This window comes from Anopheles gambiae, chromosome 2, assembly GCF_943734735.2.
Source record: "Anopheles gambiae chromosome 2, idAnoGambNW_F1_1, whole genome shotgun sequence".
NCBI lineage: Eukaryota > Metazoa > Arthropoda > Insecta > Diptera > Culicidae > Anopheles > Anopheles gambiae.
Window position 1 is genome coordinate 4,896,761 of NC_064601.1, and position 16,078 is coordinate 4,912,838.

The 16,078-nt window shown below is 46.9% G+C and overlaps 1 protein-coding gene across 9 annotated transcripts in view; it reads right to left on the reverse strand.

Moving 5' to 3' along the window:
- LOC1281742 (nicotinamidase) overlaps positions 1-16,078 on the reverse strand; it is a 63,632-nt gene that overhangs the window by 21,244 nt on the left and 26,310 nt on the right. For 4 of the 9 annotated variants that reach the window (XM_061663580.1, XM_061663578.1, XM_061663575.1 and 1 more), the window contains exon 2: positions 12,449-12,531. In XM_061663580.1, coding sequence (XP_061519564.1) covers positions 12,449-12,531 — 83 coding nt within the window. Of the gene's footprint in view, positions 1-12,448; positions 12,535-13,455; positions 13,753-16,078 lie in introns of those variants that run through there. The other 5 variants (XM_061663579.1, XM_061663577.1, XM_061663581.1 and 2 more) reach the window with 2 other exon arrangements.

Below are 16,078 nucleotides of genomic sequence, written 5' to 3' on the forward strand. Positions count from 1 at the left end.
CTTAGGAAGCGGCAACGCGTTTTAAAACACGAGCGCACCCATAAATTTGTCTCATCCGCTACGACAACATTTCAACGGGCACTTTGTCACTGCCAGTGCCAGCGCGCGCAACACGTCCGTCCCACAAACTGCAAACAATTTACATGAGACCACCCTCCTCTCTTCGCCCACAGCCGCCTCGGCTGGGGTCGCCTGGTCTGTGCTGGATCTATCAACCGCCCGCTCCGTATCTTACAGCGCGCAGCGTCCGCTTTTATGAGTGATTTATTATATCGCGTGTGTTTTTGTGTACGTGTGGGTGTGTGTGTATGTATATCACTCACCGGAAAACTATTTCCCCCATAACTATACCGGTCCAACAGATCCAACGAGAGGGTGAGAGAGAGAGCGCGCGCGATTAGCACATACCTCGATGTGTGTGTGTGTGTGTTTGTTTGTTGCACGTTTTTTGAATGTTTATTACACTTCCTGCACGCCACCGCGGCAGACCACAAACGGTGATGGGATTTAAAACTGTCCTTCCCTTGAACAGTGACGTTTGCGATCATGCAGATTTTCACATACACCTTTCCCTTACTCTATCGTCTCTATCGCTACAAAGCGGGGTAGAGCTGGGTTTAGAGCAAGGGTTTGTACCGAGCAGAAAACGAACGCTGCTAAACATGATATCACCGTAAAACAAAGAAGGATTTTCACCCATCATCATCATCACCAACATCATAAGCAAAAGGAAAAGCGTGGATCCTTTCTTTTTTGGGGATAAAGCCGTAATAAATTTCCATCTTTTCCCTTCGGCGAACCAACCAACCAAAACGTGGGGGATGGGGGGTGGGGGGTTTCTGCAGACTGATGATGATGAGGATCATGCATCAGTGAAATGTGTGCGCGCGCCAAAAAGGTCCGCTACTTCCGACGGACAAAATAGAACACATTACAACCACCATGGCCGCTTCGTTATACGCCGGTGGACGACCTTTCGCCGGTTGCCCGGTAAAACAGGGGCTAAAGAGATTTTCGACCTGTTCTGCCTCTATCCTCTCTCTCTGCGTACTACCATCGGTGGTAGGGTCAGAAAGAACCGACCAAAAAAAAAAAACGGGCGGGACTTTATAATAAATACATAAATAGAAAGCGAATTGCAAAAAAATAACCCGCTGGTTTTGGGATCGGGTAGGGATCAAGGGGGTAAAAAAAGATAGAGCCAAAAACAATTGATGTCCATCGATGAAAACTAATGGCGGTATCATAACCGCAAATGAGAAAATATAACTCGATTTCGATTCATTTAATTTTGTTGCCCCCCTGGTCGTCGCCATCGTCGTGTGAGGGATCATAAAATCCCTCGCTCCGGCGAGGTGGGGTCGGGTGCTGGTCGGGCGGGTCCAAAATGGACCAATTTTTCCAAGCCATGAATAAATTTGCTCTAACCTCTCTTTCCATTTTTTTGATCCCATCCTGTACGCGCGCGCGTTAACCGACACACATATGACCGGAATGCGCGCACACGTGTGTGTGTGTGCGTGTGTGTGGTGTCCCGAGGAAGCAAGCAAAAAAAAGGATCACCCCCCTCATAGCACTGTGGGTTTATTTATTTGATCTGATCACTGCCACGAGCTGACGAATGGTGTCCAATAACCCCTGGCTTCCTGGGGATGGTAGATAAATGTAGTTAGGGGGAAATGCCCTCTCGTTGCTCTCCTCTCGACCTCAAACGCACGGGGAGGGAAGTGGGTTCCATTTTTAGATTTCCACCTTTTCCAAACACCCAAGAGGAGAGGTACACAGGAGGAGGGAATACGTCCGGATTCATCGTACTTCCCAATAAATGGCAGACAAAATCCTCAGCCCTAGCCACCGAACAATCCACGTAACCGAGGAGAGGATTTTCCAAAACGGTGGTAGCATGAAGAGCAAAGAAGTACAAAAAAAACAGGCTGAATCCATCCCGAAAAGGTAGCACGATATCGAAATTTATCAACCAACCAACCCGTTTCGGGGTGCCACGCTACTGCCACACTGTGCTCTACTGGTAAGCCCTGTAGCTGACATCGCACGGAGCATCCTACTGTGGCCCTGTGGCTCTCTCTTCCACTCTCGGTTGCGGCTCGAAGTGAACGAGGAAAGGACGCCACACAAAAAATAAATTACTTCGGATATCCGGAAATGTTTTCCTTCCTCTTTCGTCGTTTCGTCGTCGCCGTCGTCGTCGTCACCTTCCGGCGGACGGATGCCCGAAATGCCGCGCTGCTGTAGCGCGGACGAGAGCACCCGGTCGGTATAGTTCTTCCTGTGCAAAGAGGGCACGCTGTGGGGCATGACGCGACGGGGCAAGATGGAGGGGAACGTGCGGAGAGATTCGAACGCGTGTGCGCGCACCCTCTCCCACACTGTGTGGTACGGATGATTGGGCGAGCACTTTTTTTTGCACTTTTGTATGCACAAATTGATGGTGCTTGATGGTGTAGTAGTAGCAGTAGTAGTGCCACGAACTTGTGCCCTTTTGCTGAGCAGCAGGAAGCAGTAGGGGATGACATTTGCAAAGGAAGAATCTTTAGTAAAGGCAGGCAGGCAGGTGGGGCAGAACTGCCGCGGAACTGGAACTGAAAGGTCTATTCGGTTCGGCGAAATGAGATGATTGATTTTGTGCGGCGAATAATCATAATAACGACGTCGGTGGTCGGTGGTTGAAGGGTATTATTTGTTTTGCTAGCAGAAGCAGAGCGACGAAATGGGGCACCAAGAGGAGGGAATGGAATCGGAACCATTGCCACTTGGAAATGCAATTCAGATGCAATAATCAATAGGCAAACCCTTTTCCCTAGTAAGGAGTGACATTTTTCATGCATTTTAAAGCTGGTGTTTGTGCTGTGTTCTTACTTTTCACAACTAAAAAGGTAGAGCGGTTTTGAAAGGACATTAATAGATGTCACGTCAATTGCATAGTTTTAGGCGCTTGTAACACATTTCAGTAATCGATCAGCAACAACACGTTTAAAGCACAAATAAGCTTTTAACCTCTATTTTCAAATAATTAACATCACTATACCAACTAACAGTAGTGTCCTTTTCATCGAATTCCCTTAGGCATATCATTACAATGCAATCAAAGTCTCGTTTACACAATATCGTACCACCACTACATTGAACAGAGAAACGCTACGTTCGCTAATCTTCGTGCCATTTATCAACCAATCACACCAACCGTACTGCTTCACATAAAAGCGTGTTCATGCTTCTTTCGCTGCCATTGCCATTTTCCAAATGTGTCCCTGTATCGTGTTTTTCTCCATTTTTTTTTTTATAAAAAATAAATTGTAAAGAATTGTTCGGCAACAGCGGTCTCAGATGGATATGCACACAGTGCCGTGAAAGCAAATCTACCTGTATTAGTGCAATAGCCCAACTCCTACAAACCTTCAAAGAAGACATAGTAAAAGAAGTAGACAAGCGATTCAGTGATCACATATACACCGACATTATTACGGCGCTACAATCAAATACCAATTCGTCTAATTCATCAGGTTGTCCCACTGATCTACAAAAGCAAAACATAGTTCAATGTAGTGAAAATCGTCCAAATCAAGTTTTAAGTGACAATTTGAACACCACAATCACAAACACAATTTCATCACCACCTCGAGTGTACAACCAAGCAAATTCGCTCACTAACACTAGTGCACAGTCCGCTCAGCATCCCAGCTTAGTCGACATACCATCGATAGCAGTTATACCGCCCGCAAGTATGCAACATTCTGCGGTAGATTCGTTGAAAACAAGGATAGAAAAAACCCGTTCTCGTTCTCTCATACTACCATCCTGTACAGATAAACAAACGATTCTTCCAAATTGCACATCTAACACTGAATTAAAGCATGGTACATCTGATATACCTGTAGAGGTCAAGTTCATTCCTAACACAGAAACCAAATTCTGGCTTTTTGTTACGAGAGTTGATCCCAGCACAACAATAAATGATATGCGTGAACTGATATCAAAACAACTGGGTACTACCGATATTTTGATTTATAAGATTCGACCACACAACATGTCTTATGAACTCAAGTTCATCTCATTCAAAATCGGTGTACCTATATCGCTTTTGAATCTAGCGTTAGAACCCAGCACTTGGCCGCGAGGCATGGTATACAAAAGATTTATTTCCCATGGCAATCCAAAAAACGAGAATGCACCGTCGTCCCAATCCCGTGCTCGCATGAGGCAAACTTTCAACGGCCCGTTACTGCACCTGCCGCTAACGACAACAACGGAAACTTTACCGCTACACTCTTCAGCGATCATAGAACCATGCTCACCGATTCTGTTGACATCTCCGCCGCAACTTCTGTCCCCATCCCCTCCAACACAACGATACGAATTGCGCAGCCAGATGATCCGGTAAGCTCACACGACCATGTTAATATTTTACGATCCGATAATAATAATAATAACAATGAAATTGATTATGATAACTTAAAAGTATATTATCAGAACGTGCATGGGCTCCGATCAAAACTCAGTGATTTTTTTGCTGCTTCATCAGTATGCGACTATGACATTATTGTACTAACGGAAACTTGGCTGGACAGTTCAATTTATTCCGGTCAACTTTTTGACAACCGGTATACAGTCTTCCGAAATGATCGAAATTCTGCAAATAGCAAAAAGATTAAAGGAGGAGGGGTTCTAATCGCAGTACTATCAAAATGGGTGAGTCAAATGTTCTCTTCTGACCCTTCTATTGAAACCGTGTTCATTCGTATTACAAACATGAACACTGCCCACACTATTGGAGCCATATACATACCTCCAGATAAATCGAATAACACACATGTAATGAATGCTCTATGCTCAGCCGTGCGGAACGTCAGAGAAGCGCACCCACACGATCGATTATTAATATTGGGAGATTTTAACCAACCTAATCTTGCATGGAAGTTATCAGACAGCGGGCTACCAATGCTCGATTTTTCTGGATCTCTAATTTCCACCGTTTGCGGGGATCTGCTGGATGAAATGAACTATGCAGGCATGACACAAGTCAACTTTATTAAAAATATCAAAAACAATGTACTAGACCTCATTTTTGCTGACGACAATATTGTGAAGGAAGGGATGCAGATCCAATCTACACAAGATTGGCTAATAAATACTGATGTGTATCATCCATGTTTAATTGCGGAATTCAAATCGTATCGCACTAACATAAACGATCCTGTCTCGGACAACGCTAATACACTCATGAGCTTTAATTTCCGCAAAGCCGACTTCGCTAAAATGGATGCTATGCTGCGCGATGTAGATTGGTCCTTCTGCAATCCCGACTGCACCACCAACTATGATCTGAATACCGCTATTCGTTCCTTCACTGATAAACTAATAAGTATATTCGCTGAATGTTGTCCCTTAAAGACAGCATCAAGAAAACGTGGACCTCCATGGAGTAACAGGATATTAAATAATATAAGACGGTCTAAAAATAGAGCCAAGCGCCGATATAAACGCACCCGTTTGCCATCAGACAAGCTCTGGCTAAATACCATTACCAGCCATTTTAGACAAGTGAACAAACTGCTCTACAATGATTACATACAAAATCTACAATCACAGTTCATCGATTGTCCAACATTATTCTGGCAATTCATGCACAATAAACGAAGGGACAGCGGCGCACCTAATCATCTTGTTTGGAACGATAAACATGCAGATAATCGCTACGACATATGTCAACTATTCGCTGAAAAATTCAAAAGCGTTTATTCTGATGATACTACTACTTCATCGCTGCTTGAGGCTGCTTTGGATTACACACCTTCTGACGCTTTCTGTGTTTCGCTAAATGATTTCGAGATTAACGGTGATATCATCTGTAAAGCCATCGATCGACTGAAAACTTCATATAATCCGGGGCCCGATGGGATACCGACCATCGTAGCGAAAAAGTGCGCTGATGCTTTGCGCGCTCCTCTAGAGACTGTTTTTACTGCATCGCTTAAAATGGGAATTTTTCCTGAGCCGTGGAAATTTTCATGGATGACACCTATCCTTAAAAGAGAACCTAAGAATGATGCAAAAAACTATCGTGGTATAACATCTCTATGCACGTTTGCAAAAATCTTGGAAATCATGATCTACGACGTCTTAGTTATGTCATGTATCAATTACATATCTGTTAATCAACATGGTTTCGTACCTAAACGATCCGTAACTACCAACTTAGCTCAGTTCGTTTCGGAATGTCATACATCGTTTGAATCGGAATATCAAATGGATACAGTGTACACTGATTTCCAAGCTGCGTTTGATAGCATCAATCACAACATCCTTCTAGCAAAACTCGCACAGCTTGGTATTTCACCTCTTGTCATCGATTGGTTAAAATCATATCTGACGGACAGAATGTATTCTGTAAGAATAGATAACATCTTTTCGCAACCGTTCACAAATACTTCGGGAGTTCCCCAAGGCAGCAACTTGGGGCCGCTATTATTTACACTCTACATAAACGACGTGACTCTTATTCTCCCAAAACATTCTGTACTGCTTTATGCTGATGATATTAAACTTTTTTCAGTTATCAGGTCAATCGATGACTGTTTCGCGCTCCAGAACAATCTCAACCTATTCAGCAATTGGTGTGTGGCAAACCAACTAAGCCTCTGTGTGGATAAATGCAGCGCGATTACATTCAGCAGGAAACGAAACCCTTTAAACTTTTGTTACTCATTGCACAATTACAATTTGTCTCGCGTGTCATCAGTTAGGGATCTTGGTGTGATCCTTGATTCATCACTATCCTTTCGCGAGCATTACCACTCTATTATTAGCAAGGCCAATAGGATGTTAGGATTTGTAATCAGGCAAACTCTTGAGATAAAAGATCCAATGTGTCTGAAAGCATTATATACCGCATTAGTACGTTCCATCCTAGAGTCTAATTCAGTTCTTTTCTCCCCATACTGTCACGTGTGGACGGCTAGGATAGAAAGCATACAAAAAAGATTCTCCAGAATAGCAATACACCGATTACAATGGGCTTCATCACAACATTTAGATTACCTGTCACGGTGCATGCTTCTTGGTCTGCAAACCTTAGAACATAGACGTCGGGCATTGCAAGCTACTTTTGTCGCGAAGTTAATCAGTGGGGACATAGACTCTCCCTACCTGCTTGAAAAGTTGAATCTTTATGCTCCTGAACGACCTCTCAGGATACGTGAGCTGTTAAGACCTACGTTCTCAAGATCTGCACATTCCTGCAATGCGCCTATTAACCAAATGATACATAGCTTCAACAAATACCAAAGATTCTTCGACTTCAATATTAGTACAGCTCAGTTTAAAACCAATTGTCTCTCGTTTCCTTATTGATAGCGCTGTAGTTAAGTTTTGTAGATGAATTTAGGATTTATTATATAAGTACGTGTCCCAGCAAATCTTTGCAAGATACTTAATAAATAAATAAATAAATAAATAAATAAATAAATAACGCCTAATGCTCCAACTATCGCCGCCAATAACAACGCCCCTGCTCCGTGTGTCCCATAAATGGAACTGCTCTCAAACGCGGCGAAACGATGGGTGTCGGGTAAAATTAGTCCGAAAGGTGGAAACGAAGTGGGGCCCAGTGGGAAGGGGGTTAAAAGCCAGCGCGCTGAATACGCTACACCCGGGGGCCCCTAGGCCGGTAGGCGCGCACAGGCATTTTCCTCACGCCATATCACGCCATAGTGCGGTGACGTGTGCACGCTCGTATCGCCTTCCATTTTGCACACCAATACACCGGCGGCCTAGTAGTGTGGTGGTAGTGGTAATAGAACCCGGGCGATGACAGGCATCCAATTTGATGCCCGAGCTCGAAAACAATAGACGACGACGACGTCGGGCACATACAATACGGAGTACGGAGCAGACACGGAACATCACCCGGACAGAGGCAGCTGTCAGCGTCACAGACACAGAGGGAGGTGCGTTACCTCGACCACCGTACGTCTCTCCTGCCCATGGATTGGTGGAAAGCAGAGAGAGGAAAAAAAATGTGGAAAATCCTCGAAACCTGAACACTTGTTCCTGCAACTCTTTTACTGTTGCTATGTTTTATACTTCCCCCCCCCCCCCCCCTTTACCCTCCCCAGAGGCGTGGGTCATGGGTGAAGGAGCATGGGGGGTAGATGATGGGCTCCATTCGCGTACCCCACTATCACTACCCTCGGCATACTTTCTCTAATCATTGTCACTGGAATATTGTGACAGCAAATCGAGTGTCACTCGTTGTCGGTTCCATTGTCAGATGGGCCCGGGTGTCACTGTCCCGCTCTCTCTCTCTCTCTCTCTCTCTCACGGGCGGCAGCAGAAAACCCATTGTGCAGTTTTGGTGCATCTGTGGCACCCCGATAGCGCGAGACAACAACAACAACAACAACAGCAACAACACCTTGCTTGGGTTGCCAGGACCGTCCTCCATTTGCCGTCCAATTTTGTGCACACGAAGCGAACCGACCAACAATGCCGTGAGGACACCACGGGGAGAGAGCAATATTGGGAGGACAAAAATATACCCACGAGCGCGTAAGGCACTGCCTGAGCAGCTTGGCTATGCAAAATGCCAGCTAGACCGAACACCATGCCTCCTTTCCTCCTCGTGAGACGGTGTGCGAAAACACCCGGCCCCGAGACTCGAGCCTCCGTCTATGTCTGTAGTTTCTGGGAAGGAAATGGGTTTTGTGGTGGTTCTATTTTTCCCCCTTTGGTGACACACACACAAAGTGCTGCTACCTGGAGGATGCTCTCCTAAAATTGTTTTGCAGTTTTATTTTATTATCCGCTATCACTTCCTGCGCTTTTCACTGGCAGTAGGAGCAGCAGCGGCGGCAGCAGCAGCAGCAGCAACAAAGATACCGTATCAATGCAATCCAATTATACCCAATTGCGATTGAAATTCGTTGTCTGTTCGGTTTCTTTTTAGTTTCTTTAGCATACACGCAAATGAGTTTCTGTTTCTGCAGTGGTAGTGTTTTTGAATTAGGTAGGGAAAAAGAAAGCACCATTTCCGTTAGCGTTAGATTCAATTCGAGATTGTCCACTCCAGGTCGATGCATTGACTTTGTTTTTCGCAAAAAAGATAAAGATTAGTTCTAATCAAAATGTGCTGAAAAATTACATTAAATCCTTTCCAGTACAACTTCCCAACTGTTATGTACAAACACACACACGACAGAAATGTGCTTTAAAATGTAAACAATCCTGCACGCCACCCTCCGTTATCGTGCTCGCATCAGAATGGTAACGATCGAAGAAGCAGCCAAATAAAAACGCTCCCTAACTTCACAAATCAATCGCAAACTTAACTTTCGCCCATAAAACCCGATATGCGCCATCAATGTTAACAATAACGATCGTAAAAACACCTCATCCACCATCCACATCGCGCGCTTTCCCGCTGCTTCGTCTGCATGCAGCTCGCCTCAGGATAAAGGCCCCCTCTCGTACGATAGAAACAGTTTCCTGCCATAAATTCCAGCCCAGCACTACTGCACTGCCAGCAAAAGCGTTGCATTCGGAGAGGGAAGGAAGGGTGGCAGTTGCTCTCCGATGCCACAAAAGCAGATTAACATTTATCTACGGTACGTGTCGAAAGCCGCCCAAGACACAAACCATCACAATCCCCAGCGCACGATGGTATCGCTATTTTAGCGCGAACGTACCCACAATCACACTCTGTGTCTGTGTGTGTGCAATTGTTGCAGGGCAAGTCTGGCGCACTCGTAAAACTTTACAGCCTTCACACAATAGGAATAAAACAGTGGCGTTTTGCAACTTGCCAAAATAGGATGTTTCCTACTCGTGCGCATCCTCGTGCTTCTCTTAACTCTCGCGCGCTGTGTGCTGCACTACCCCGGGCCGGGTCCGGGTGCCGGGTTGCAGCAGCAAGTCTTCTGCACCTCTGAGGGCCTTTACTTTATAGTGCGGGCTTACCTTCTTTTCCAAGGGGATCTTTGTTTGGGGACGGAAGGGAGCCACAAAGCCCGCTAAAGCAGGTCACATCTCAACCGAGCATGAGACATAAATTTTCCACCCAGCTTTCCCGAAGGCGAGCTGCCTTTTACCCGGCAAATGGGGAGTGGGGAATGCATCCAGTTCGTTGGACAGCGAGAGAAGGGAGAGAGAGCGCGCACAAAAAGTGATCACCCATAGAACTAACCGGAAGCGGGGGAAGTTTTTGGCAAGAAAACTTCGACAAGCTTCACGTTCAATGGTTCGACATGCCACGTCCGGAACACACACACCCTCCATGGGCACAGAGGGACCTGTGTGCGTGTCTGTGTGTGTCGTCTGCCAGTCGTTCAGGGCGTTTAAACAGTGAGAAAATTTGAAATTTATTGCCCGATCAAAAGGTAATACATTTTCCTTTCGCCATGGCGAGATGCCCACCGCGCAGAAAAGCACCATAACTTTGTATGTGTGTCTCCGTATGTGTGTGTGTATCCCTTGAGAGTGTTGGAAGAAATCCCACCCTTGTAGTCGTCGTCGTCGTTGTGAACGTAATTTTCACGATCGCAGGAAAACATGTTCTTTTTCTGTCTCTCTCTCCCCGTGCCACCCGTGGGGGTTTTCAACTGCAAGATATTCCCGCTTCGCGGGAAGGCACGTGGAAAGATGAACAATTTGTGCCGGTTTTTTTTTTCATCCTTCTTTTGCTTTTACTGCCACCACCAGGAAGCAATATGATTTGAAATTTTATCCACACATTTCGATGCCCAGGTACGTGGCCGCGGAAGCCGCGTCGGGAAAAATCTGGAGCGTTGTTAGGGAGCTTGGCAGAGTGCGATATCTGCGAAGGAGCTTGGTCTGGTAGCTGGCACCCAGCAACCCACATAAATGGAGGACAATTTGCATGGCACGAAGAACGTGCGCGTGTGAAATTCCCTATTTTGAGGGCGGGGGGGGGGGGGGGGGGGGGTAATAAATCAAAATCAATTCATCACTGAGTTGTCATTGCATTGCTGCGCGATTTGTACGATCACCACGTACGTCGGTGACCTGTCGAGCATGGTACGAGCAGGTACATGGGGCGATGGATGCACGAGAAGAGGGATGAGATCTTGATGGAATGTGCAAAGGAATTTGATGCATTTGATGAGCCGGAATGATGACAGTATGCAGCGGGGGAGATCGATACAGGTTCAATTTGCAATCGCTTTGTTTCGCCAGCCAATGAACCACAAGGGAGCGGGTCCAATTGAAGGTAATAATTGGTATGCCCTTTAATAGTTACTCTTTTTTTTGTGTGAACTGTCACATAAACATGCACAATAGCGTTTAGCATATGCTAATCATCGATCCGGTTTTACGATGTGCTGGGGTAAAGTGCAGCCACCGTACTTCAATGCAATCCGTAATAGGCTGATTTAGCATCAAGCGCAATCAACACGGATTAATCGAACGTCGGAACGTACCAGGCTGGGGCCGGGAAGGAATCATCGCCACACCGGCACAGTAACCGGTTCCACGCAAAGTGCCAATTTTTATACACTCACATCCACGCAAACGGCACAACAGCCGCCGCTTCCCCGCAAGGTGGAATCCGTCGTACGCTTATTTCAGCACATAAACCACGGCATGGCATGGCATGGAATGAACCAATCAAACTTCATACTTCACTCCACCACCTGCCCAGCAAGCAGCAGGTTAAGAAATAGTGCGGACGTGTGGAGCATTTGAAGCCGTGCCGGTACTGGTGCTGGGACGAAAGCACACCGGCGGCAGTTGGTAGCGATAGTGCATTTTATTGAATTGCCATAAAACGGGTTTATTTTTATCCCACTGCGACATATTCTCTGGTTGCCGCTTTGCGGCGCACTCCTCTGGGGACATACGGAGGGTTCAATATAAGCCTTCAAACAACGCAACAACGCGGCAAGTACGCCACAGAAGCGGTGTGAGTGTGTGTGTGTGTGCAAAAGAGGTAAGACCTTTAACCCCTAGACTGGATAACGAACGAAGCACGTGCAAGCAAAGCAAGATGGGTGGGAACCACCTGAGAAAGTGGGCAGATCGTTGGGTGGGGGGGGTTTGGGTGGAAAGCTTTTGCAAGCTTTCAATAGAAATTCAAGGTTGAAAATGCGTTTATTCTCTTACCATACGGAAAGAGGTAAATATCAAACGATAAATATTTTATAGTAAGTTGTAAAAAGTGGCATTCTGATGTGGTATTGTGGCAAGGCGCCACAACATGGGGAGTCGCCCATCAACATGACAGTTCACACGAAGCTCACTCGTCCTCACGCGCGTAGCTCACACGGCTCTGGTCCCTGGTGTTTTCTCTCGTTTGACGTCGCATTCCCAAATGGCAAGCGCCAGAACAACAAACCCCTAACTGACAGCTACACAATGTTTTGCCCCTTAACCACCCTCCTCGTTCACTCTACACCACACCAGCATAGTTTCTTACCCATCCTTGTCGAAAGCGGTGAAACAAGCGTCCATGGCCAGCGAAGGATTCGTCATAAAGTCCTCGTCTGGGAGCTCCGTCGGCTGCTGGGTATCCGCCACGGCCACGACGTTGATCCGTGGGATGGTCGGTGGAAGGGTTGGCGGGTGGGATGGGGGGGGGGGGGGATGCAACGGTTAATCATGGTTAAGCCGACAGGAAGCAAAGTCACCAGCAGCAGCAACATCGGTCAAACAGCAAACCAGTGCGAGAAGAAAGAAGGAGAGAAAGACAAAAACAAAAGCATTTTATTATTAGTACAGTCTTGTTTGTCGGGGCGCGCTAACAACAAGTGACCCGTTGTTTTATGGACGCGAGAGTCCGGGTCCGGGTAGCTAGGAATGGATGGCACAGATTAGGTACACATAAATTGGTAGCAACACGAACAACGGAAACAACAAGCAGAAAAAACGGAAGCGGTTCAAGCAAGAAGCACACAAGTCAACAACCGGGAGAGACAGAGAGCAACTTTTGGGAAGCAAACTTGGAAAGGGAATTCGGGACGAAAGGAGAGCAAGGGCTACTAAATGGAGATTACTGGGAAGTGAGGATACTATTACTACTACTACATAGCAGCAGCAGCGACACAGAGCGCATCTCCTCAATAATTAGCCAACTGTCAAAGGTAAGCACCATAACAACACACACAAATCGACGGTACGATTCGGAAGGGAATGATTTTTGCTGTTGTTGTTGTTGTTGTTGTTGTTGTTGCTGTTGTTGTTGTTGTTGTGTGGTACGGCACACTTGGTCGCTTTGGACACACCACACCACCAACACACAAACCCAAACACACACACACACACACTACTAAGCCAATGGAGGGATTTAACCAACTGCCGGCTCTAGAAGGCACGGTTTTTTTGTTTGTTTGTTTGTCGTCGATCGTGTGTGCGTCAAACGTCAAACGAGGCAGGCTCTGTTCGGCGCGGCTGGTTCGTAAAAATGTGAGAATTTGATGCACTAACTGGTGACTGGCAATCGAACACACTGCAGTACAAGCCCATGTACTGCAGACACACACGCGCACACACAACCACCACTCGCCGCCGGACGGTTACAGGCCTGTCCTGACCTGTCCAGGAGAGCTGTCCCGGAATCAGCAAACACAACAGGGCACAAACAGGCGTAGCAGTAGTACACCCTATGAAACCCCGTTGGGTGAGTGCGTGGAACCGTAATCGAGTGCGGGTTATATCACGGGACAGTCCTCCCCCCTGAAGCGAGGCCACAACACACCGGTCTGACCGCACGGATGGAGAACGTGAAAATGGTCGCACCGAGCAGCGCTGACTTTCCCGAAAGCGGGCGACCCGTGCCGCGTTGGCAACGTGCTTATTGAAGAAACCTGCCGCACGGTGACCATAGCAACGGGGGTAAATAGTTCCCAGTGTCCGCCCTCCCCCACGAGCCGCGATGACGTGCGTTGCTACGCGCAGTGCACGACCGAAGCGCTGGAACACTGCGGCGAAGAATTGAGCCCGTGCGGGGAAAGTTTAAGAGCGTGACGTTTGACGTTGGGCCGTTTTTTTGAGGAATTTAAAATTTTGGGCCAGATTGACAGTTGCACGCAGTGGGGCGCTCGGGTGGATGACGCGCGCGCGCGTGTTGGAATAGGGCAAAACGAACAGACGAACTGTCCACAGTAATGCACACAGATCGGAATGGAAAATGTTGTGGGTGCGATTTACTGAGTTTCATTGAGCCGTTTCATTTTCAGGAGGTCGTAAACGGGCAATGGAGAGAGGTGGTTTATTATTCAAACATGGCCAACATACATCGAGAGCGATATTTTCCTTAGAAGGTTTGTTATTTATATCCTTCCATGAAATTACGGCCCAAAAGCGGCCAGCCAGCTCCTGTTGGTGGTAGCATCATCATTGCCGGGCAAAGGCAATTGGACTGTCCTGCCATTAGACCGCATGAATTAACACTGTAAACAAACCGACCAAGCGAGCGCACCAGGGCCTGAGAGGATCCGATGGTATTGGGTACGTTTCGGCTTTCATAGTAGAACATTTTAGGCAAAGTAAATTATTCTCCGAAAGTTGTGTGTCCAGCGCGTTGTGCCAATTCTTGGAGTAGAAAAATATTATTCTTCAAGATAAAAATAACATACGTAATGAGGTCGTAGGTTGGTACATCCGACGTTCGGGTGGAAATGGTAATGTTTGGAATGGCTCGTCATCCGGCTCGAAGGACCAAATTCGAAGGAACGTCAGCCAAGACGATAAGAGGCAGAAGCTTTGTTTTGATGTTAAATACGAAATACAAGACCGATCTTTCGAGGTCCTTATCATCTGCTTTGCTTCGAATATTCGCCTCTGCATCAATAAAACAACTTCCAATCCATTGCCATTGCTGTCGAATTCGAGTGTTAAAAGTGGATAGTTTTATTAACAAACCACACGACACTAAAGGCCATTCTAAAGACACGCACAGGGACACAGTCTTCTTCAACTAGACAATTACTTGTGTCGTCGTGGTGCGTTACCGGAATACCAAACAACGATATAAACCCGTTTCACTCCTTTGTGTAATGACAACACCCCGTTCAATGGCTGCTGTTAATGCGTCCGGATGTCCGCTCCAACCGTACGACGGATGTCCGGATCGTAAACATACGCCGGACCGAGTTGCTGCAAAGGATCAGGACTCAAGCGTGTCCCCTGCCCGCCCGTGTTATTACCAGTGACACAATCCATTTAAAAGCCGCCGCCCTTTGCTTATGTATCGAAATTATGGCTGTTGGTTCGTGTCCTCACTCCTACCATTACTTCGGCGCGATGCAATGGATAGAATGTTAACAGCAAATTAACGCTAAGATGCTGCCCGGAATAGTTAAACTAAACCCGAACGACTAAACTTTCTGTGTCTCTTTGTGTATGTGTGTGTGTTTGGGATGGAGAATAGGGTTGTTGTTGTTTTTTTGTATCTTCGTATTATCGTCCACAACAGCAGCAGCAGCAGCGGCGGCACACATGTGGCGCACAATTTCTTCGCTCGCATCGCTTGACTCGTTGCCTGGGGGAAAGTTTGCTCCAAATTGCAAGGTAAATTTCTTTTTGATTGCGTGTGAAAATCCACCGCTTTCCTGCTCCTTTTCCTGTTCCGCACTATGAAACGTCTCGGGCTTCTTCTACCGAACCGAACGCGCGACGGAACGCGCAGCATTTACAACACGGCGGTGAGCCGTTGCCAGGCGTAATCCTTTTAACATTAGCGCCACTGTGAATTATCCCTTGCCCTCGACGGGTGCACGGGCGCACGGAACGGAAGTCTTTTCTTCTGCTGCTGCCGTTCTTCGGTCTTAGTTCCGAACTGGCGCAGAAACGAGACCTTCCTTTCCGGTGGTTACCCCCCCCCCCCCCCTCAATTCCTCGCGCTGATTATGCTGTGGACCACCCCGTTCAAGACGACGGCGACGACGAAGCTTACGATCGGTCTACGGACACAAGAACCCTTCGCCACCGACTCCCCTCCGTCGAGTGAACCCGTTTGGGGGAGAGAAAATTAAATACTCCTTTAATGCGCTTCACTTCCTTCGCTTTCACTCGGGGATTATTTTCCCGGCGTGCCAAAACTGGTGCG